The 25,736-nt window shown below is 40.9% G+C and overlaps 1 protein-coding gene across 2 annotated transcripts in view; it reads right to left on the bottom strand.

Moving 5' to 3' along the window:
* Positions 1 to 25,736, bottom strand: part of Trpc4ap (transient receptor potential cation channel subfamily C member 4 associated protein) — a 67,373-nt gene that overhangs the window by 30,028 nt on the left and 11,609 nt on the right. For both annotated transcript variants that reach the window (XM_021640506.2, XM_021640507.2), the window contains exons 2-5: positions 11,978 to 12,106; positions 10,840 to 10,956; positions 5,609 to 5,666; positions 2,711 to 2,766 (exon numbers count right to left, since the gene is read on the bottom strand). In XM_021640506.2, the coding sequence (XP_021496181.1) occupies positions 2,711 to 2,766; positions 5,609 to 5,666; positions 10,840 to 10,956; positions 11,978 to 12,106 (360 nt within the window). The remainder of the gene's footprint in view (positions 1 to 2,710; positions 2,767 to 5,608; positions 5,667 to 10,839; positions 10,957 to 11,977; positions 12,107 to 25,736) is intronic.

Below are 25,736 nucleotides of genomic sequence, written 5' to 3'. Positions count from 1 at the left end.
CACCCGTCCCTGTGCACCACGGGCGACCCCGATCGCTGACATAGCGCAGGTACTCTAGTCTTCACTGTTGCACCTCTCCTAAAACATAGGCAGTACTTAGAGCTAGACTGACAAACAAGGAATAATGAAGAAAACAAAACTAGCTAGCAAATACCCTCAAGTCAGGTTTAAGAGTCTGGCTCTTAAACCAGTGAGTGGGTACCACGCTAAGAGAACTTTACAGTCAGTGAGGTAAATGTGTCAATCAAATTTAATTTTCCTACGGAAGAGCTTGGTAAAAATGTGCTGAGCCTGTCACTGACCTAGAATTCACCAAGTAATGTAGGCTGTCTGGCCAGCGGGCCCTGTATCCATCCACCTGCCTCTGCCCCCTCAGCACTGTGATTACAGGCAGGTACCACCCCTCTGCTCTGCTACATGGCATCAAACTGGGCTCCTCATGCTGCACTTCAGCAGACGAGCCAGCTCTATCACCTTATTCTTTAAAACTAAACTTTGCTAGAATGTCTCTGCTTAATATTAGGTCACAATTTAAGACACTCCTATAAGGAACTCAACAATCAGGAGCCACTCTCTTCTATGCTCTTTGTTTTTATAAAATATTACTGAACTTTAGCTGCAAAAACAGTTGAGCATTCTTGACAATTAGCCTTCTGCCTACAGAGCTGCCTCTGCTTTTCTGTGCTATGCTCTAACAGCACAGCTGCTGAGCACCTGAAAGCAGATTGTCCAACTGATCATACCTTAGGTGTGACGCTCACACTGGATTCTCAAAGCTTGGTACAAAACAAGTAAAATATCTTAAAAACTGTATTGACTGGAGTGATAATATTCTTCCTAGATTTGTTAAATACAATAATTATCAAAATAATTACCTTTCCTATTTCAAAAAAGGCGCTCTAAGGGAATGTACAATAATGGACACGGCCTGCATTATGATCCGTGCACGGCAGGCAACCGAGGCGGAGGCCGACGTGCGAGGGTGCTCCAGCAGCTAGCCATCTGTGCTGGCCGCTAAGAGCCTAGAGCCCGCTGCAGTACACATGTGTTTACAATCTGTATTCTCTGTCAATTATGTGCTCACCTTTCTTTCATCCTTTTCTTTCTTATCTACTTCTCATTTTGTGGTCTCAGCAGTGTTCACCTGAAGTCTTCTTTAGAATGAGACAGAATTAAATGTTTCTTTGCTTCCATGACAGAAGTTCAGAGCACTTAGCGTGTTCTGCTGTGTACTGTGACAAGTTTATCCTAAGTTCCTAAAGCCAGCGCTTTGCCTTTAAAACCAGACATTTACACACTGCTTACAAAATGCAGCCACACCTGTGATCTCACTGCGCTCTCCCAACCCTGTGATGTCAGTTTGATTGTAAACACTGTGGACCAGCTCAGGAAGCTGTCTAAGCCAAAGGCCAGGGCACAAAATCTGCTTCCCACAGTGAGTGCTCAGCTCTTTCTTTCTGCCAGATTATTTCCTTTATTCACCACTCTTCTGGCAAGGTTGCCCTCACAGACTATCAATGTATGGGCAGGACTTGTGGCTTTTGTTTTCCAGTAAGTAAAATGAAGGAACAGGCAGAATGGAGTTAGAGATTATCTTAAAGGACAAAGGACATTCTGCCAAACCTAGTCACCTTTCAACAAGTAGTGGTCAGTGTAAAAGAAACTTTTATTTGCTTGGTTTTAGTGTTGTCTCGGAGGTTTACTGCCTCCTTCTGCTAACCTAGGCTTAGTCCTGGAAGCTTCTAGCCTCCGTATAATCTAACCTAGGCCTAGAATGTTTTCAGCCTCTGAGACTTACTGCTTAATAAGCTCACCCTTTCTTGTTCTTTCTGAGCTTTGTGCTGGCTGGTTCAACTCAAGCTGTTCTGGCTCAAACTCCTCTCCAAGCAGACTTATTCAAGCTGGCTTTCTCTCAGCCTCTGAATTGTTCTGCTTGGCCTCAAACTATCTCCAGCAATTTGCTCTAATCTCCTGGCTCCTTCTCATTCTCTGGCTCATTCAGTTTTCACCTGAGTTCTCTCTCTCTGCAACCGTCTTTCTATTACTGTCCCAGTAAAAACTGCTTCTTCTCTTTCCTGTGAAAGTTGGGCGTAATCTACTCTGTCAAATCTTTCTCTGATTTGTCAGTGTTTTTGCCACTCAATTAGACATCACTTTCAAAACATGGGTGCTTCCTTCTATAAACTAACTTTACCTTCATTGTTTGGAATTAAAGGCATGTACCACCATGCCTGCGTTTAAGCTTTTCTTTACCTGAAACTTGCTCTATATCAGGCTGGCCTTGAACTCATATCTGCTTGCCTCCGTCTCCTGGATTAAAGGCATGTTTGTATTCCAGCTTGATCACACAGACCTGGAAGACCTTTGGATGTGATCTCTTGCTGGAACAGCCACTTTCTGAATTAACATTCCTCTATAGGTCAGTCTCTGCTTGGGCACCTGTGTGTGTGAGAGGGGGGTAGTGGTGGTGCTGGCTACAGAGCTCAGGGCCTGTTCAGGAAGCTTTGGGTCTTATTAAGTGCTATAAAATTATGCTCCTCTATTATTTCTACCTGCTGGCCCTGATTCTCAGGCACACAGAAAATAAGGTCAATTAATTCCCTTAAAATCTGAAGACAGTTCTCACATCTGCACCCCACTCAAACCTTCCTGTCTCAGCACTGAAGATGAAGGAGGAGAGAATTGGGGCCACAGTGGCAGGAGTACTCACACAGACACAGGTATTATACAGGATGCTCAAGCAGTCCTTCGACATCTCATCACTTACTGAAAGGGAAGGAGCAGCATTATTTTTCTCATAGAAAACAGTGCGACATGAGCACACTTCTGGAACATATGAGACGCTCTAGCGGGGCATGTGTAGTGTGCCTTCAGCCCCAGCATGGGAGGCACGCACTGCACAGACGCAAAGATGCACAGCTTTAGGTGAACACTCAAGCTCCCCGCTATACCGCAGTGCCACCAGGAAAAGACTCAAGCTGTATTTTCAGAAGCAGAATTACTAGAATCCAGGACGTAAGAATCCCGGCCATTCCTCTTCTATATTCTCATTTTAAGTTCTACTGGCAGAAAATAAGGCTATCACTTCTGCCTCATACTTACCAACTGGGGGCTTAGGTTTTGCTCTTGTTACAGTTATTTATATTAAGAAAGTGGCTTTCTATATAATGTCTGAGATACTGTGGATTCCAATAAAGGACTCGCTGTCTATGATCAGATCAAGAAGAACTTACTATTATGCCCCCTCCCAAACCCAGAGATGATAAAACTGAGGATGAGCTATAATGGAAGTTTTGGTTCCTTTAAAACTCAGTTATGTTATGTAAATATGTTTTTGTTTTAATCCCAAGTGTGGGATTTTAGTCTGGCCTTTAGTTTGTCCTCCCGCAGGGACTGGTCTTTACCAACTGGTAACGGCCCTCATGAAGCATGGAGAGGGGTGTGGTCTGGGACTCTTGAGGGATAGAAATGGGAGCCCAGAAACGGAAGGTGTGGCAATTTGGTGTGGTGGCTTGGAGGACAAGATGGAGAGAAATGATTCAACGCAGGGGCTTGGAGGAGACTGCTTGCTGAGCTTACTGTTGCTGGAGATTGGTATAGCCCCAAAAGAACCCATCAACCCTAAACAGCTGGGAGAAGTAAAGAGGTCTGCACCCCATCTCCCCATTAACCTTCTCTACCTTACCCACAGTAAAGGGCTGCAGAAATCAAGTTAGAGGTTAAATACTTCAAATAAAATAGCATTTAAAAATGAGTTCAACAATGAGCCACGGAGGATTGCCGTATCTGGTGTGGCACTTATTTTTAAAAATGGTTTCTATTCTCTTCCTCACTGTTGTAAGCTCTAATATCTAGAATTCCCTCAGAATCCCAATGAGCGGCCCTGTCAGACTAGCCTGACCAGACAGATGGGCTGCTCACACTTCTGACTATGCAGGTATGTGGTGTCCCTCATTACTACTTCTCACCCTATTTTGCTTATTGATTTAATGAATTCAGAGTAGCGTGGATTAAAATCATTTCAGTAAGTTAAAAATCTTCCATTTCCAAAGGGAGTTAGACTCATGTGTCCATCAAGAATTTGCTCACTACTCATTTTAATTGAGTTACAAGCAAAAGAGAAAGAAGAGTCCCACTCTTCATGGTGCCTACGAAATCTACTGGGAGGGGAAGAAACCAAGAGAGACCAACAAGCCATTTAAAAGCAGTTCTCAACCTGTGCGCCGTGACCCTTTGAGGATCAAATGACCCGTTCAGATATCCTGCACATCAGGTATTTAAATTACAATTCCTATCAGAAGCAGAATTTACAGTTATGAAGTAGCAACAAGAATAATTTTATGGTTGGCATTATGACAACATAAGGAAGTGGGGGTTGCAACACTGGGAAGGTTGAGAACCACTACATTAAGAGATGCTATTTTCTGTCAGAGTATAAAACCAAGAAACTCAAAATGAGTACGAGAAACAGCAACACAAGCCTGCAATCCCAGGACTTAAAAGGTAGAGACAGGAGGGTCAGGAGATTAAGGTCATCCTCAGGCATAAAGAGAGTTCAAGGCCAGCCTAGCCCCACCAAAAAAAGAATAGGAATTCTCTTAACTGCTACCGTATACACTAAGGGGGCCTTACACAGCTGTATATCCTGTTAATGTAGGTGCAAATTTAAAATGTGTATACATACTGTAACACATACGATGTTAATAGAAGTGATGTTTAGCTTTTAAAGATGGTGTACCTTTCTTTAAGGTAGAGTTTTTAAAAATTAAATATCGAAACCTAAAAAAAGAGTGCCCACCCCTAATATAAGTTATAAAAATAAAAGAACGAGTATCACCCAGCTTAAAAAAATTATGTATTATGCAAGCACTGACCTTTTGCCATATATGTCTATGGCAATGACTGACTTTTTTTTCTTTTCACTCATTTATTTATGTGGAGACAGGGTCTCTATGTAGCTCTGGATGTCCTGGAACTGGCTACATAGACTAGGCTTGCCTCTGCCTTGGAGTGCTGGGATTAGAGGAATTGCACCACCTCAACACTACTGAACTTTTCACAAGAGCATACATCTCCTTTATAACAAAAATCTGATGGACTGAGAAGCTGTTCAAACAAAATGATCTTAACATATATCTTTCCTTTCTCTACACATAACAGATAACTACATATGTAACACAAAATTTTCCCAAGAAAAGCTAGATCAAGTAAAAAAAACACAAGATACAATTTTGTTTGTTTGTTTTTAGACAGGGTTTCTCTGTGTAGCCCTGGCTGTCCTGGACTAGTGTGGCTCCGAATTCACTGGGATCCACAGTGAATCCACAGCTCTGCCCCCTGAGTGCGTGAACTAACAGCGTGAGACACCATGCCTGGCTGATGCGACTCTTTTAAACCAGTGGTTTTCTTTCTTTTTTCTTTAAAGATACCAAATCTTCATTTCTAGCAAATACAAATTAATACAGAGTGTCGCTCAGCTTGGGATGGACAGAGCAACCTACAGCTGACCGGAAGGTATATTCTCATGTCTCAAAAAAGAGCAGCTCCTGCCAATGGCCACCACATTGGCACACTGGGAATAGGACGAGCACCTAACACCCATACTTACTTTTTAGTTTCTGTCCCCGGATAGAGATTGTAGGCCTCATAAGAATTTCTACAAGAAGCTGAAACAAAACAAATAATATATAAATATTCAAAATTAATTCAAAGCACAACTCACAAAACCATCTTTACTATGAACACGTGTGGTCTAAGGAGCTGTTACAAACACGTGTGGTCTAAGGAGCTGTCACAAACCCTATTGTTCTAGGAGGCAGGAAGTAAGGTTCAATGGCTAAGTCCATCTATTTAAAGACATTCGCCATAAACAGGTGTTTAGCTTTATCATGATAAAGTACCAGGTTACAACTGTTACAACTTCCAAGTACCAGGGTTACAACTGTTCACCTTTAGCCCACTTTCTACTCAAATATATTAAAGTACTTTAAAGGAATCTATGTAATAATAAAATAGTTAATCCATGAATTTAAAGACATTCATCATAAATAGGTATTTAACTTTTTTCTGTTTTTCAAATCAAGTTAGAAACACTTTTGGAAAAGAACCAAAGTGCTCTTCTAGCCCTTTCCAGCTACATACTAGTACTAGACAGCATATCCAAGACACCTAGAGCCGAGTGGGAGAAAAAGGTCCCATAGCATTTTCATAAGTTTTTTTCTTCTTCTCATTGTGTTTAAAGCCAACAGGTAGCCTATAAGACAGGACAGATCAGCCGAAGAACCTAAGAAAGCCTTTGCTCATCTCAAACCAGCAACAAATCTTTAAAACCAAATCCATTCTCGGGATTGCTCATGCTATGAGTGAATCCAACATCCAGAACTGATGGGAGGGGCTTTACGGCCAGGGACAGTGGCTGACAAAATGAAGACTCTAAGCAACCCTGCACCAGACTGCCATTTCTGGAGACTCACATGGCTCGGCTTCCTGCACACCTATATTTAAGGCTAACTTCACTGGTAAGAGACAAGAAAGAAAGGACATAGGACTTGGGTGAACAACAGAAGGTGCTCTGTAGGCAGCTTTTCCGCTTTGTGCAACAGATTGGTAGGCTATGCTCTACCTACACCCAGCCTCAGCCCTCTTGGAGCACACTAAGAAAGCTTAAAAATGGATTAATGGGGGGGAGGGGGGCACAGGTGGCCTAGCAAATCTATGGGACTCAGAGGACAACTTGTGGTGGTCAGCTCTTTTCTACTGTGTGGGTTCTAGGGATCAGCCAATGCTTTTCAGAAGAGACCACAATCCCCTGAGTTCTTGAGATGTAAAATGCCTAACTGCAGCAAGTATGTTACCTAAAATAAGCTCAGAGAATACAAGTCTAGGTCAATGAATAAGAGGCCTTAAATGCCAAGTGCGGCTCTACCTGGCCCTCAGACACTTTTCATCTGACCCGTCCTGAGATTACAGCTGCTCCTGCTAAGTGGATTCTGGGGACTCAAATTCAGGCCTTCAGCCTTCTAGGACAAGTGCCTTTACCCAATGAACCATCTCCCAACCCTCTGATGTACATTTCTCTATTTTTTGCTTTTGTTCTTTCAATGTTTATGAGTAGTCTGCCTGCATGTATACTGCATACATGCAATGCTCATCAAGGGCAAAAGAGGCATTGGAACCCCTGGAACCAGAGTTAGAGATGGTTGTGAGCCACAGGCAGGTGGCAGGAATGGAACGTGAGTAGTCTCCACGAGTAGTCAGTGAGCACAAGCTCCGAACTAGTTCTTCAGCTTCTCCTATACACACTTTTTAATAAGCATTTTAGAGGTAAAGGGTCTGAGCAAGGAAATGCTACAGGATCACAAAAACTAGTTAAGAGAGGGAATGCTGATCAACAATGAAGGGAAGCAGGGCTGGGGGGAGGTGTGTTAGTGGTAGAGCTCTTGCCTGCAAATGCAAGGTTGTGGTTCTATCAGGACAGAAGGAAACAGGCTGAGAATCCCAAGGCCAGGCACGATAAAGACTAACACTCAGTCTTTACAGTGGCAATAAGTGCCACTGTAGCCGGGTCTGGTGGCATAGGTCTATCACCATAGCTATATGGGAGTCACAAGGATTGAGAATTCAAGGCCTACTTAGGATACAGAGTCAGTACCAGGCCAATCTGAGCAACCTAATGAAACACTGTCTCAGGGAGGGGCACTAAAAATAAAAATCAGTGATTCAAGGCCATACTTGGCTACATAGCAAGATGGAGCTAGTCTGGGCAATTGGGGACCTTGTCTCAAAAAATCCAAAAAAAAAAAAAAAAAAATCCAAAATAAAGGAAACCTTTTTCTCCATCCCCCAACAAAGAACCCAGGTTTGGTTCCCAGCACCCACACACCTCAAAATCATCTGTAACTCCAGTTCCAAGAGGTCAGAAACAATACTATGGCCACAACAGGTACCAGACACCCATATACGGTGGCTTATGTAGGCATTCACAAACACACATAAACCTTAATGAATTAATAAGTAAATGAATGGGATGATAACCAAATAAAAGAAATAAAACAGCTATTAACAGACTATTGATAGAAAAGGAATATTTACAAACACATGAAAATATCTAATCTCACCCACAAAAGAATACAAATTTTAAAAACTATCGAGAAAATACATAAAGAATTTACATCTTAATAAAAAGAGGAAACCCTATTTGAAAATGGGACAGGAGAGATGGACAGTCCTTTAAGGAGAAGCAAACAATAAGCTCCTGAGAGATGTCAGTGTTAGTGACCATCAAATGCAAACTCAAGTCACAATGAAGCTTTTCACTGTCAGTGGAATGGGGTAATGGAATTGACAAATGATCAAAGGATTGGTAAAAACAAAGAGAATCAGAATGTTTAGCACACAGCTGAAAGGAGTATGAAATGGTGCAACCTCTGTGGAAGGCAATCAGCCAGCTCCCTCAATTACGCCAGTTACCACGTGACGCAGCAATTTCACTCCTGGGTATACACCCAACAGAGAAAAGCATGTGTCCAGAGAAACTTGCTCAAGAGTGTTCATAGGCAGTAGTCTTCCTTACAGTCAGCTGCCTATCAACAGACATAGATAATACACAAAATGTGCTACACGTCCAGACAGGGCATTATCATTTGGCTACACAAAAGGAATATGAACACATGCTTCAACATGGATGAACCCTGAAAGCACTATGCCATGTCAAAGACGCCAATCACAAAAGGCCATGTCTTACATACTCCATGTACAGGAAATATCCAGAATAGCAACTACAGAGTCAGAAGAGAGATTAGTGGTTGCCAGATGTAGGAGGGTGATGACAGGGAGTCACAGCTGATGCACAGAGGTTCTTTGGGCATGATGAAACTGTTTTGGCTGTGGTGGCGCCTCTGCATACAATAAGCTCTATACACTACACTCAACTTAGTCAAGAAGTCAAGAAACAATGAACCGCACACTTTACGTGGGTGAACTGTGTGGCATGTGAGCCATATCTCAACAAACCTGGCAAAAAACCTGTAAAGAAATGTGGCTTGTTTTGTTTTGTTTTCTTTTCTTTTATCTGCTTAGTAAAGACTTAATATACAGGGGAACGAACTTCTCGGTGCTGGTATGGTATTTATTTGCATAGTAGGACAAGGGAATTTACTTTGTGGGAATTATCAGTGTGCTCTTCGACTAGACTTTTATAACCGAGTCCACAGAAACAAACATCCACAGGGAATGGGCAGATGGCGAAGCAATGAAGACACTTGCTGCTCTTGCAGAGGACCCAGGCTGGATCCTTAGCACCCACACGGCAGCTCACAACCATCTTCAACTCCAGTTCTTAGATCTTCCACCCTCTTCTGGCTTCTACAGACAACTACACACACACGGTGCAATAAACTCTTGAAGATACACATACTACCTCATAATATATATAAATGGAAATAAATCCTTAAAAATATTCAGAATGGAGAAATGATGTAATTACATTATAATTTCAAAAATAAAAAAAAAATTTTAAATTTAAAAAAATTTTATTTCATCTGCATTAGTGTTTTGCCTTTGTGTATGCCTGTGTGAGGGGGTCAATCCTTTGGAACTGGAGATACATACAGTTGTAAGTTGCCATGTAGGTGCTGGGAATTAAACCCAGGTCCTCTGGAAAAGCCAGTACTCTTTAAACATGGAGCCATCTCTCCAGCACACAAGAAGTAATTTTATACAATACACACATATATACAGCATGATGGTATGGGTAAAAATATACTCTCATATTTTGTTCCTGGGATTTAAGTTGATAAAAATTGGTATAAACTGCGGGTTAATAAATAAAAGAGATATATACTTTGACTCCAAAAGTCTGTAAAAACCCTTTTGCAACCTTGTTTGTAACAAGTGCGCCCATGTACATACACACACAGACAGACAGACAGACAGACACACACACACACATACACAAAATGTGGAAAAACTAAACGTTCAACTGGGGTCTAAGCAAATAAATCATGGTACAACTACACCAGGAGTACTAACTGGATATTTAAAGACAGCAGATTTAGGTGTAGAGAAATGAAAAGGTAGCACTTAGCAAGTTATATGGAAAAAAGCAGAGTAGAAGCAAATATACTGGACACATGCCCTGCCAGTGCATGTAGGGGAAAAGAAACTAAGCGGAGCTGGGAGCATTTGCCTACGCACATTCATGTAAACACAGAGCATCTCTGGGACACACTAAAAATCAGTGGTCACAACAGCTTTCAAGGAAGAGACACCAGGAGACACACTTTTGACTTTGTACATTTTAAAAAGTGCTTATATTAGCACATCAAATAGAGTCTTCCAAAGCAAACACTATCGTGATTCGACATTAGAAAACACCATGGACCCAGACCAAAGAGACACTCAGTGGGGTAAGGCACAAGCCACCAAGCCGGAGGACCTGGGCTCAATCTGTAAGACCCACATGGTGGAAGAACAGAATTACAAGAAGGTGCATGGGCACGCGCGCACACTGCAGGCACACACACACACACACAAATGTAAAATAAATTTATTTTAAAAAAATTAAAAGTTGAGCCAGGCAATAGTGCCATGCACCTTTCACATTGGCACTAGGGAGATAGAGGCAGGCAGATCTCTGTGGGTTCGAGGCCAGGCTGGATTACACAATGAGTTCCAAGATAGCCAGAGGTACATTAATGAGACCCTGTCTTGAAAAACCAAAATAAATAAATGAATAATAACAAATTTAAAAGTTAAGATCAGAAATATTTGCTATGAAATCTGAAATTCTTCCTGCTTGTTTTAAATTCTCAATGACTTTAGCACTAAACAGCTACTTACATCAACACCTCCAAACAAGTCAAAAATATATGTATTTGGATATGTAGATTCTTGAGTAAGCTTCCTCTCTTCAGTTACAAATGCCATAGCCTCCATGGAGAGAAGAGGAGAAATCTCCTGGTTCAGAAAAAAATACGTAAGAGTCAGACACCATTTTTAGAATTTAACAGACCAGACACTAAAATATGCATTTTAGTTACAAAATGTGGAGCCCCTCCTCCACAGCACAAAGATAGCCCCCAATGAAGTCTTTGGGAGTCTTGGAGTCCTTGTTCCATGGAATGTCGTGTGACTGATTTTGATGAATAGAATGTGAGAAGTGGCCCTGCACACAGAAACACAGCCTTACAAAGGCAGAGCTGGCTTTTGCTACTGTAGAGCCTTACCCCCAGGCTGGGAAAGGCCCAGCAGCTACCTGGGGAAGGCTAGGGTGTGTACCCTTAGCTGACTTCCAGCAGCAACCTGCCAGGGCACCAGTGAGGCATTTTAGACATTCCAAATATCTTCAGACCGTACAAGAAACACCACAGGAAGCAGAACTTCTGGTTTAATGAGAACTGCTGAGAGAAGATGGCGGTGCTACCTGAAATTACTAGGTTTTGCAGGAAACAACTGGTTCTACAACCATAACCAAACCTCTGCTGGACTGCGACCTCCTGAAGGGAGTCCTCAGTGACCTCTCCAAGCCACAGGCATTCTGATGGTCAGCTTTCTGATGGTCGTCCATGGCCACCCAAAGGAATCTCTTAAGTCATTGGTGACATTTAGCACTTTACTTTGTAACTATTTACAAACCGAGGGTTTTCTCCCCTAGACTAAGTTGGTGTTCCTTGCAGACAAGCTCAGACAGATACTTCTGTGTGTCCCTCCTCTAAATCTAAGGCAGAGGTGGGACTCAGAGGCCGGCACGGTGCTGGCCTCCCAGACTAAGGAAGCATTGCTTCAGCAGCTGCCCACAACAACACACACCTTGACCGGCTGGGGAATGGAATAACTAGTGATTATTTTCTTCTTTCAGCGTTTCTGAACTTCTCCCATGTTCTACAGCTCATACAAAACCTGGCTATTCTTTTAAAGGTCAACAGTTTGGGGCATGTGGAGCCCCTGAGCCTTTCTATGGCCTCTGTGCATTATTTACCTTGAGAATGTTTTGGCACTCAGTGAAGTCACTGTGGAGGTGGCTGGTGGCGTACAGCTTAAGTAGCAACTGAGGAATTCCACTCCATTTGGACAATTTGTCCCTCTCGGTCAAAAAGGTCTCGGTGAACTGTGAATAAAAAAATAAAAACAAAGGAACCTTTTACTGGTGAGAAAGAAGTTTTGGCAAAAGAGGGGAACTGACTCCCAAACAGCCAGGGAGACAAGTTAGAGGTGCTCTGAAGAATTCTTCAGTGATTGCTTCTAAAACTGCAGCCTAAGGCCCTGCTCCTGACACAGCACCACTCTGAATCTACTCCCTGCCAGCCTCCTGCTTTCCCCAGCGCACTCTCCAATTTCAGCTGTGTTCTCTGTACGTGATCTCCTCTGCCCAGAGGCTTTCTCCTGGGCTTTTCTGTCTGAAAAGCTGTTTTCCTTCAAACACAGGGCAATGAGGGCCAACAAGATGACTCAGTGGGTAAGGCTGCTTGCTACACTAGTCTGATAACCTGACTGATTCCTAGAACCCACATAAAGGGGAGGAAGGGACTTATTAACACCACATACCATCCCGACTCCCACATGCACACCACAGCATGGCGTGCACACACACAGGGGCACACACACACACACACACACTTAATAACATATGTAAAAATGTAAAGAAACTTTTATTAAAATTTTAATTTATTTATTTTATGTGTATGGGTGTTGTGCCTGCGTGTAGGTCTGTGCATGGAGCTCATGCAGACCAGAAGAGGGTGTCTAGGGTTCCCTAGAGCTAGAGTTACAAATAGCTGTGAGTTGCTAGGATTTTAAAAGACCTTTTAAAAATCTTAAGCTGCACAGTGAGTTCCAGGTCAGCTTGGGCTGTAGAGACTCTGCCTCAAAACAAAGTGATAGAGAGAGAGAGACAGACAGACAGACAGACAGATGCAAAGAACATTTCCTATTTTTACAGAGGACCCAAGTTGGGTTCCCAGCACACACATAAGGCAGCTTACAAGCACAAATAACTCCAGTCACAGGAATCTAACACCCTCTTCCGGTCTCCACTGGCACCCCACATGCATGGCAAACATTCACATAGACACACACTTCATTCAACTGCAGAGTTCTTAGTACAAGGACTGAGTAAATAAATGTCTGAAGGCATCAACAAGAGCAACAGCACAATGACAGAACATGAGTAGATTATGAAGAGTCACAAACACTTTACCATTACAAAGAATAGATAGAAAATTTTTGTGGTTCAATCAAATCAAAAGCATCTTTCTATGGTTTACATGGAACAAACAGACTTTTACGGAGGTTTATCTGAACATGCAAACCCTGTGATGATGGACAAATCTCACAATTCTTCCTACACTTGTGTCTATATTATAGATTATAGCAAGAGGGGTGACAGGCAGCGCTCAGAAGAATGCGTTGTCTTAGGGTGAAACATAGGAGCGTACTACTTCTTACAACAAAAATGTCTGCACAGCAGCAATTTTGTAGTGTTTAAGCTCAAAATCAATGCAAGCTGAAAACAATTGTAAAAACCTCTTTCTTTTCCGTAAGAAGCAAAGCAAGCACGCACAGCTATGAGACCCTGCAGAAGCTATTCCTACAGAGTAACACCTGTGCCCTACAGCACTACAGAGTTCTAAACAGTGTGACAAATGGGAACTAACAAGCCACGACCTACCATGTGAAACTGGGGAAATACTCAAGCCCAACAAAATAAAACAGGGCAGCAGAAATAAAAGAAATTAAAGCAGAAAACTCCACAAACATCAACAATACTAAAAGTTTCAAGACTTTCTGAAAAGGTCAATTAACAGATATACTTTTAATGACTGGCTAAGATTACTAAATTCAGGAATGACTGAGGGAATATTACTACCAACCTGACTAGAGCAAAGAGATTACAGTGGAGCACTGAAAATGACCACATGCCAACACACTAGATACGCAAAAGGAAACGACAGGAGCACACAAGCTGTGAACTGACAAGAGTGGCAAGCAGACCTGTCACACCGAGAAGCTGAAATAGTAATGTCTCACACAGCGACAACCAAGCTCCAAAGAAAAATCCAAGTCCAGACTGAAGGCTTCATGTGATCAACCATTTAAAGGAGAATTAACACACTCATTCCCACAAAATAGGTGAGGCCAGTATTCTAGGAACTAATCTAGACAAATACACAAGAAAACTACAATCTCTCTTAACAACACAAATGCAAAAACCTCGCATCACATACAAAAAAAGCAAAGACTTATCTGGAAAGCAGAGATACTGCAACACCCAACTATTACATTCATACAGAAAACCAACAGCCTACAGGACACCCTCAGGATATGCCAAAAGACACAGATGAAAAAGGGCAACAGCCAAACACATTTTCATGATTAATACTTAACACTCTGCACAGACTAGAAGCAAAATGGAACTTTCTCAACCAGCTAACAGTATTTACAAAGAGTCTAAAACTAATACCATGTTAACTAATGTTTTCCTACTAAAATCAAGAAGAAAAAAGACTCAAAGATATCCACTCTTACCAATTCCATTTTGACAATGTACTAGAAACATGAATGTGAACAATTAGGCAAGAAGAAATAAGAACTTTGAATTGGAAATATGGAATACTCAATCTATAGATAACATCATTCTGATTATCAATTACATTTAAAGTAGCATTAAAACTAAGATGTTGGCCCAGTGTGGTGGTGCACGCCCTTAACTCTCAGTTCCAGGCAAGCCTGGTCTACAAAGTGAGTCCAAGACAGCCAGGGCTCTGTTACACAAAGAAATTCTTTCTCAATAAAGAGAGAAAGAAAAGGAGGGAGGGAGGGAGGGAGAGAGGGAAGGAGTGAAGGAGGGAAGGAGGGAGGGAGGAGGGAGGGAGGGAGGGAGGAAGGGAAGGAGGGAAGGAGGAGGGAGGGAGGGAGGGAGGAAGGAAGGGAAGGAGGGAAGGAGGAAGGAAGGAAGGAAGGAAGGAAGGAAGGAAGGAAGGAGGGAGTTTAAGAATAAATTTAACAAAAGCAGTACAAGATTTATACAAGAGAACTAGACACTGTTTTTTTTTCTCCATAATTTTATTTTTCTCATTAGTTACATTTTGTTAATTCTAGACACTGTTAAAAGATATTAAAGGACACTGAGGACACCAAAGCAGGAGGATCTAAAGTTCAAGGCCAAGCTGAGATATTAAGTGAGAACTTGTAAACAAAACAAAACAACAACAACAAAAAAAAAAATCAGGAAAAAAATCATGAAAGATAGCTCATGTTCAAAGACAGGACTTTACTGAGTTGGCAGTGCTTTCCACACTACTTATTATCACTAAAACAATACCCTTTACGTTGTTGATTTGATGTAATTCTTATCAAAGCCCAGCTGTCATCATTGTAGAAACTGATAATTTACTACTGACTCTCATATAGGAATGCCAGGGACCCAGAGCAGTCAAAACAGTCCTGAAGTTAAAAGAATCTTAGTTCCTGAATTGCTGACTTGTTAGTTCATGACAAGTCCACATTAATCAAGACTGCATTAGCAGACTGGGCATAAAGACAGCTATCCTAGACCCGTGGAATAGCAATGAGAGTCCCCAATGGTCAAGCAGTTTTTGTTTTGTTTGTTTTTGGAGTTACTTGTTTTTGTTAGGTTTGTGAGACAGAGTTTAACTGTGTAGTCCTGACTGGCTTGGAACTCACTATGGAGAACAGTTTGACCTCAAACTCACTGCCATCTCCTCCCCCTGAGTGCTGGGATTTAAAGACATATGCCACCACGTCCTGAGGTTAACTGATTTTTTGACAAGACTGTCAAAACCATAGCACAGTTTCTCAGCAAAAGACTCCTTTATAATATTTTTAATTTAAAAATTTAATATATTTTTAATTGACTTAAAATGAGTAAAGAGCTTGAAGGATGAGGGCAGCTGGTAAATGCTTGCAAGTATGAACATGAGTTCAGTCTCCAGAACCTACTTTAAAAAAAAAAAAAAAAAAAAAAAGGAAAGCTACTGTGGTAGGCACACTTGTAATCCAAGGGCTGAGGAGCTGAAGACAGGAGGATTCCCAGGGGCTGACTGGTTGGCTAGACTGACCTACTCAGAAAATTACAGGTCAGTGAGAGACCCTGTCTCCAAAACCAAGGAGGACAGCATCTGAGAAACACCACCTGAGAGTGTCTTCTCATCTATAAACACATATGTCAACTGTACCTGCACAATATACACAGTACACGTATGCATGTGTTAACACACACACATGCACACATACACATATATATGTACATGTACACACACCCACACACATGCCAGAAGAGAAAAAAATGTTACATTAGGCATACTGTCTGAAGCCACACAGCAAAAACAGGGTCAAATACTGAAAGCACAGCGAAGGGGTTTTAAAAAAAATTACACCAACTGGCAACACTGAATTCAGTGAGGTTTTTCCTTCAAAAGTAAAGGAAAAATATGAATTTTCTCAGATGAAACTTGACTTATCCTGACAGAAATATGACAGCCAGCTCTTCAGAAACAAGGAAACTGATAATGGTGAGAAACGGTGTTAGCTGAGCATCTATGTGGTTACCTGTCTCTAATGTATCACCTGTACATTATACAAGACAGGGCTGATGATGAAACAAATGAACAGAAAGTTGCTTTCTTTTTCAAGGAATCCAAACTGCAAATAATAGCAACAATTATTAGGTGGTCATAGCATGTGGGGAAATGAACCAAAGGACAGCAATCTTGTAAGGGTAGAGAGGGAGCTGGGATATAGTTCCACCCACAAACACTGCCTGACTGTAATGAGTGCTCCAAACTCCAGGGCAAACAATAAAAATAAACTACTATTTAACACCACATACACCCCTTTTGAAGCCCAGGTTAGCCTCAAACTAGCAGCAATCCTCTTGCCTCAGCCTCTGGAATGCTGGGATTACAGATATAAGCACACAACCAGCTAAAAGTGACTTTAAAGAAGTATGGCTGGATGAGGATAGATCCTCATACCCCATGTCTGCTTTCTTGATTATCTTCTTTAGGTGTATAGATTTCATTTTGTTTATCCTATCTTTTAGGTCTATATAAGCAAGTATATTCCATGTTTGTCTTTCTCCTTCTGGGATACTTCACTCAGAATGATCTTTTCTAGATCCCACCATTTGCCTGCAAATTTCATGATTTCCTCCTTTTTGATTGCTGAGTAGTATTCCATTGTGTAGAAATACCACAATTTCTGTATCCATTCCTCCGTTGATGGACCTCTGGGTTGTTTCCAGGTTCTGGCTATTACAAATAAAGCTGCTACAAACATGGTTGAGCAAATGTCCTCATTGTGTACTTGAGCAAATTTTGGGTATATGCCTAACAGTGGTAGAGCTGTATGACAGGAGTCTACCGCAGAAAGCATCTGAAAGACTCTACCTAGCAGTGCTCCAAAATAGATACTAAGACTCACAACCAAACCTTCGGCAGAGTGCAGGGAATCATATGAAAGAAGGGGAGTTTGAAGTGGAAAGGATAGGAGCTCCACAAGGACCAAACGTATCTGGGCACAGGGTCTTTTCTGAGATGGACACTCAACCAAAGTCCATGAGAGGATAAAACCTAGAACCTCTGCTCGGATGTGACCCATGATAGCTCAGTAATCAATTGGTTTCCCATAGTAAGGGGAACAAGGACTATTTCTAACATGAACTCAATGACTGGCTCTTTGACCTCCCCACCTCCCAAGGGAGGAGCAGTACTGTTAGCACACAGAGGAGGACTTTGCAGCCAGTCCGGAAAATACTTGACAAAAGCAAGTCATATGAAAGGGGAGGAGGTCCTCCCCTATTAGTGGACTTGGAAAGGGGCAGGGAGGAGATGAGGGAGGGAGGGTGGGATTGGGGAGGGAATGAGGGATACAGCTGGGATACAGAATTAACAAAATGTAACTAATGAGAAAAATAAAATTATGGAAAAAAAGAATAAATAAACAAATAAATAAATAAATAAAAAGAAGTATGGCTGGGGCCTCAGTAAACTCCTGCCGTCACAAGCTGAGGACCCGAGTTCCTGTCCCTGGTGCCCACTGAAGAGCCGGGCACAGCAGCACACATTCTATCCCAGCACTGCAGCTCAGTGGTCCCCAGACTACTGAAGAGATGAGTACCAGGTGAGTCAGAGCCCGTCACAAAAACAAAACAAAACAGACCAGAGATCAAACTTTGGTCTCCACACACTCATGCCCACACACACTTTACTAAAAGAGGCATCAGTGAAATCACATAAATGCTCAACTAGTCCACAGAAGAATAAAAAAAAAAAAAATGGGGAGGTTAAAACACACACACACACACACACACACACTCTCTCTGAAGCTGCACAGTGGCAGAAGTACCCTGTTATGTCACTAACCACCGTACAAGTCTATGCATGGTCAAATGCACCAATGACTGCATAGAACTAGAAACAGTATCAATTTAAAGTCTGAGCAAAATATAGTAATATACATGTCAGTAGACTAGAAAAGAAAAAAGCCATCTCTATGCTGTCTATGAAAAACCCGCTTTAGTGACTAGAGAGATGGCTCATGGATAAGTGCCTCTACCACTCTCGCAGAAGACCCAAGTTCAATTCCCCACACCAACATCAGGCAGTGTACAACCACCAGCAACCAGAGCGATCCAATGACTCTGGCTTCCTCAGGTGCCTGCTTCATATGCACACACAGACAGACTTACACACATCCTCATTATTAAAATAATAAAATACATATTTCAAAACCACTTCAGATATGGCTTTATGTAGCCATTCAAAGTATAGGGACTTATGTGGTAGCACACTGTAAAACCATTACTCTGGAGTGGAGACAGAAAGGTCAGAAGTTCAAGGCCAGCCTCAGTTATCTGGTGAGTTCAATGCTATCCAGGGATACATGAGACCCTGTTACAAACAAACAAACAGGGGTCTAGAGAGAACATTCATGGACAGCACTTACTGCTTTTCTAGAGGACCTAGGTTTGGTTCCCAGCACGCATAATGGTAGTTACCATCGGTAACTACTGTTCCAGAAGTTCCAGGGGATCTGATGCCCTCTTCTGACTTCCATGGGCACATTCCACACATGTGGCTTACATATATACATAGATATATATATATGCAAGTAAAACACTCATAAATAAGATAGATTTTTAAAGGCATGGAGAAAGATAAATCTTGTTAACACCAAAAACAAACAAACAAAAAAACTTAAGGAGCTGTATGAATTTCAGAATGTTCAGAATGTTGGCAGATGCTTTTTAGCACTGTGTACTCAGGTGCTGATTTCTGTGCCCAGAGATGTGGTTGCAGTCCAGACATGGACATTGTCATTATTAATGAACAATCTCCTGTCTTAATGTCATGTAAAAATTGTTCTCTATCATCTCTGATTGGTTAATAAAGAGCTGGACAGCCAATAGCTGGGCAAGAGAGTTGAGGCAGGACTTGCGATCCCATGAGGGGGGTCCCAGGTGGAGGAGAGAGAGAGCAAGAGAAGGTCAAGGAGAAGGCCACCAAGAGAGAGTCATCTTGAGGACACAGAGGGAGCAGGAGGGAGGCAGGGCAAGTCTAGATGGCAGATAATGGGGCACATGGCTGGGAAATAGTCCAGACCAGTGTAGATGAGGATCTGCCCAGCTATAGTGCTTAAAGCTTGTTAATAAATTTAATAGGTCTCCATGTCATAATTTAAGAGTTGGAGCAGGCATAGAATAAAACTTATAAAAGAGCAGCACCAACAGATGAATGGATTCGAAATATGGCTGATAACTGGTTCTTTCATATGATCTAACTCTAATAGGACAAGTGAGCTCTAAAGGTTTTGAGATAATCCAAATTGTCAAATGCCTTAATTGTGGTAAGCAGGGTGATTTCAAAAGGAATTGTAAGCAGAACCAAGCTAATTCTAAACGACAGCCTGAGACTTCAGGAATATGCAAAAGATGCAGCAAAAGCCGGCACCGGACTAATGAATGTAGATCAACAAGGGACAGAGCAACCCTTTGTCGGGAAACGCCCAGGGGTCCTCTCACAGGCCCCACTATCAAATTCAAATCAGCCCTCTCAGGTCAGCAGCAGAAAAACCCATCCACAGAACAATTAAGCAACTTCTCTGAAGATACACATTAAAAACTCAGATATCAAAGTCAGAGCAACTTCAACAGCTAAAACAAAAACCTAGAAGGGACCAGAAAACAAGTATTTTGTCAAACTTCTATAGATGATCAGGGGCCAAACTAAAGGTATTTATAAATAATACTGAAATTGAAGAAATGGCAGACACTGGTGCAGATGTAACAATAATTTTGCTAAAATCTTGGCCTCTTTAGGAAGTAAATATTCAATTTCAAAAGGTTGAAACTTTATCCCAGGTATAACAAAGTATAAAATGGCTTAAATGTACAAGGCCAGAAGGTCAATTAAAGCCTATATAGCTGACATAGCTATAAGTTTGTGGGAAGAGATCTCATGCAACAATGGAAAGCATGGAGGAGCATCCCTCCAGTTTCACTGATATACCATAAAAACAGGAGATGCTCCTGATAAAGACATTAAACAATGTCTTTATAAAAGACATTGTTATCAAAGACAGTTACAGACTGTCCAGGCTGTCCGCAAGCAGACTGCAGCACAGGCTGACTCTTCAACTTTACACTGGGGAGCTGCTGCTGCAAGAACACCGCTTGCTTTACCACAAAATGGTACCTAACCTGTTTGGGCAGAACAAGGGCCTATGACAAAAGAAAAGTTACATGTGTTAGAACAGCTAGTCCAAGAGCAGCTGGAGGCTCAGTATGTCGAAGAATCCACCAGCCCATGGAATTCTCTTACATTTGTCACTGAAAAGAAATCTGGCAAATGGAGGATGTTGACAGCAATTAATGAGATCATTCACCCAATGAGTTCTCTCTTTCTTTTAAAGTTATTTATTTTTATTTCACATGCGCTGGTGTTATGCTTGTATGTGTGTCTGTGTGAGGGAGTCAAATCCCCTGGAACTGGAGTTACAGACAGTTGTGAGCTGCCATGTGGGTGCTGGGAATTGAACCTGGATCCTCTGGAAGAGTGGCCAATGCTCTTACCAATGGGCCGCCTCTCTACACCTGGAATCTCACTGCTGTCTTTGTTAACTAAAGCAAGGCCTTTTATAAAAACTGATTTAAATGTTTAGTTTTTTCACCATACCCTTGCATGAACAAGATAGAGAAAAATTTGCCTTTACAGTGTTTACTTATAATAACTCTAAACCAGTTCAAAGTTTCCACTGAAAGGTCTTGCCACAAGGGATGTTGAACAGTCCTACCCTATATCAATATTTTGCAGCCATTAGAAATAATTCATAAGCAATTTCCTCAATCCACAATTTACCATCATATGAATGATGTTTTGCTGGCTGATTCAAATGAAGATACCTTAGGAAAATATTTGATGAAATAAAGAGAATTTTACCTTGCTGGGAATTATAAAGTGCTCCTGAAAATATACAAAGAGGAGATTCTATTAATTATCTAGGATATAAGATAGGTCTGCAGAAAATTTGGCCATAGAAGGTACAAATCAGGAAAGACCAATTAAGAACTCTTAATGATTTTCGAAAATTGTTGGGAGATACTAATTGGCTAAGGCACACAATTAGATTAACTACTCAAGAGCTAAATAATTTATTTCAAACCTTACAAGGTGATAAGAATGTAAATAATCCAAGAAAATTATCAGCAGAGACTAAGAAAGAATTGGCTCTGGTAGAGAAGAAATTACAGACGCACATGTGGACCTTCTATTCATTCTCCTATGGGAATTCTTACGCAGAGAAAAAAAAATGTATCTTAGAATGGATATTTTTAGCACACAGAGTAAAAAATTAAAGCCCTATGTAGAAAAGTTTTCCAAATTGATTCTAAAAGAAAAAATGAGAATTCATCAATTAGCAGGAATAGTCCCAGAAGAAATTGTGGCATCTTTTACGAATGCTGAAATTGCCTCATTATGGGCAGAGAATGAACACTGGCAAAGACATGCAGTAATTTTTTTTTGGAAGAAATTTACAGCAAATACCCCAAAAGCAAGTGACTTTAGTTTATAAAAAGAATTAATTGGCTTCTTCCTCATATAGTAAAAGGGATACTGATTTCTGGAGCCCCTATATTCTATACTGTTACGGACTTGGTTTATGATATATGTAAATATGCTTTTGTTATAATCCCAACTGGGGGAATTTTAGTTTGTCCACACCTGTTAATTGTCTGGTACAGAGCTTGGTCTTTGCCAGCTGGAATTAGTTGAATTTTGAGGACTCTGAAGGGTATAAATATAGCCCAGAGGAAGAAGATGCAGTGGCTTGGTGAAGACCGAGGACTGCTTGCTGCTGGTTCGTCCTGCTGCTGTTTGCTGTTTACTGGTTACCTGGTCTTTAGGATTTTCCGATAATGGATATTGATATTGCCCCCAAAAGAATCCTACAACCCTAGCCATCCGGAAGAAGTAAAGAGGGCTACATCCCTTTTCCCTTATAACATTCTTTTTCCCCTACCTGAGGTGGGGGGGGGAGTTGGAAGAGAGGTATAAGCTTTAAGGGATCTCCAAATAAAGTATCATTTGAAAACCTAGCACCTATACTATACTGATGCAAATAAATCAGAAAAGGCAGGTTATAAGTCAGAAAGAAAAACACACACACACACACACACACAAGCAAAATGGCTCAGAGCCCTTATGATTCAATTTAAAAATCAAAGCTGTTTGCCATTCTCATGGTATTACATGATCTTCCTGAATCTCATATTATAGTTACTGACTCTCAATATGCAGAAACAGTTATTTTGCATATAGGAACTGCTGAACTTATTGATAATTCAGAATTAACTTCACTATTTATTCAGAAGTAGAAATCATCCATTGTATACAACACATATCAGATCCCACATGGGTCTACCAGGCCCTCTAGCACAAGGTAATAATGAAACTGATCAGCTATTAGCAGGAAATGTGCTAGAAGCTTCAGAATTTCATAGGAAACACCATGTTAACAGCAAAAATTTAAGTAAAATTCTTCTATCACTTGGCAAAAAAACAAGGAAATTACACGGAAATGTCCTACTTGTTCTTTGTATAACTAAATTCCATTACCTGCAGGAAGTAACCCTAAAGGTACCCAAAGAAATTAAATTTGGCAAATGGATGTGATTCATTTTGCAGAGTTTGGAAAATTATACTACAGACCCATATGTAGAATTAAGGGGCAGCTCCTTTAAGTTCTGAAAAGGCTGTTCTGTAATTCCACATTCATTACAAGTTGTGGCTGTTATGGGGATATCCATACAAATTAAAACTGACAATGCTCCAGCATCTTCTCTAATAAAATGAAACAATGTTTGCATGTTACAACATAAAACATATTACAAGTATACCACACAATCCTACAGGACAAGCAGTTGTAGAGCTCTGATCACACTTGAAAGGAGATGCTTACCAAACAGAGCGGTAATAAAGACCCCAAGATAGATCATATAATGCTTTTTCAATTTTAAATGTTTTCAATGCTAATGAGTAAAAAACTATAGCTGCTGAGAGTCACTGGATCATAGAAAAAACTGCTGAACTAAATCAACCTGTTTTTTTAATGATGTGTTAACTTCAGAATGGAAGGAAGGAGATGTGTTGCTTTGGGGGGAGATGTTTTTGCCTTTGTCTCAACAGGAGAAGAAAAGCTATGGATTTCTTCAAAATGAATAGAGATTAGATTTGACTAGAGGAGACCTCCTAAAGTTCTAGGCTGCACACATGAAGGAAGAAACCAAGCAGAACTACAAATAGGAAAAGTAAATACTGATCCCTCTATATGGGAATAGCTCTGAGACTGGCTAAGACAAGACAGTGTCCTCAGGACTTATGTCATCCTTTCCTATGGCATAGATGAAAATTTATATTACAGTTTGGTTATAGAAACTGACTTATAAAGAAGGACAGATGTAGGGCTAGACAGATGGCTCAGTGGTTAAGAGCACTGACTGCCTTTCCAGAGAATCCAGGTTCAATTCCCAGCACCCACATGGCAGCTCACCAACTGTCTGTACTCCTGTTTCAGGGGATCTGGCACCCTCACACAGACATACATGCAGTCAAACACCAACGTACATAAAATAAAAATAAAAAAGTTTTTAATTAGAAAAAGAAAGACAAATGCCTTTCACCTGTTCAAAGAGCAGAACATAATCTTTAGCTGAACTGTGCACACTGCATATTCTATACATGTGTTAATGTAAAAATATATATGACCTTTAAAAGTCGATATGTTTACAGAGCACAAGGATCAGACACCAAAGAAGACAAGTATCTCAGATGATTCAGACCCACAAACTGCTTCAATAGCTGTTTCCTCAAAAAATCTACATCCAGAAAAAACTTCTATATGGCTGGCTAGATCATCCAACATCAAAGACTGTTCCAGCCAGGATTTCAGTTAGGCCCTGCACTTTTCCATCTTAAAGAGACTGGACAGCAAATGATAGAGCTAGCTCTCCCAGGAGCTGGCCACTATCCCAATGTTATTAGGGACCCCAAAGGAAAACAATGCCCTAAGACACAGAAAGCAATTTTAGGAGAATGACACCCCATTCCTAAAAAGTGGGGTGGGTGGATTTTGGTTATTTGATGGGTGGTGAATATTTGTTGTAGATTAAGGGGGGTTGTTAATGGTCTTGGTCAGGGAGAAAACAAATTAAAGGTGGTAAGATTTAGGGATGTCTTTTCCTTTCCTCTATCCTTTCCTATCCAATGCTAAGGGAAGGGGGAGCAGAGAGAAGGGATGAAAAGAAAAAAGAGTGATATAGGAATGATAAGATAAAAGGGTATATTATTAAATCTGCTTTTAAACTAAAAATCAGTTAATAAGCCAAAAAAATTTACACTGGTATGGATCCTTGTATACTGATACAAATTCAAGGTTGTTTTTGTTACAATATACTGTATATATGTTTGAAGTCTTGTTTAAGGTATTGTACCTATGCAACTCATTTAAAAATATAATATGAAGTTCTAGTCCTTGTAAGCTGCTATTACAAATTGTTTAAAATAATTTTAAAAGGCAAATTAGTATTCAGTCAATCAAACTTATGGTCATGTTAGGTATTAGTTAAACACAAAATAAGACTTAGCCCTTGTAGATGTTTTTAAAGTTAATCAGGTTGTAAATGACTAGAAACAAATGTTTACCTATTCAGATATTCTATAAATAGATGGTCTTCAGAAAGCTCAGAGATCTACAGAATATGGCATTTAAAGATAACATTTTTTTGGAAGTGAGACATGTCAGATCCTGGCAGCCACCCCTCAGGCTACTTCAAAGATGATGGACATCAAAGAACCTCCATATGGAATTTGCTTCAAATGTGCCAAGCTAGCCACTGGGCAATAAACTGTCCTTGCCTCAAAGACAGACAGCATGCTGTCCAAACTGGAAGCAGCAAAGTCAACCGCTGAGCTTTGCCTAGACAAGGTAAGCAGTCTTCATAATTCCTGCGTCAAAAACTTCTGCCATATACTGGGTCAGAAGGCTGAAGGTGATACCTAATGATGCTGACAAATCGTGGGTTGACTGTCCAGGCAGCCAGCTCTCTGTCACTTCTATAGTTTTGGAAGCTGCTTGCTCTGCACTTCCTGTCTATTCAAGTAATACTTATCCTTCTCAGGTCTCTGATAGGGCTGAAGACTAGATAATTATAGTCTCACATA

This window comes from Meriones unguiculatus, chromosome 4 (assembly GCF_030254825.1).
Source record: "Meriones unguiculatus strain TT.TT164.6M chromosome 4, Bangor_MerUng_6.1, whole genome shotgun sequence".
Lineage (NCBI taxonomy): Eukaryota > Metazoa > Chordata > Mammalia > Rodentia > Muridae > Meriones > Meriones unguiculatus.
Note: the sequence above shows the minus strand (reverse complement) of the source record. Positions and strands in the feature narration are given on the sequence as shown.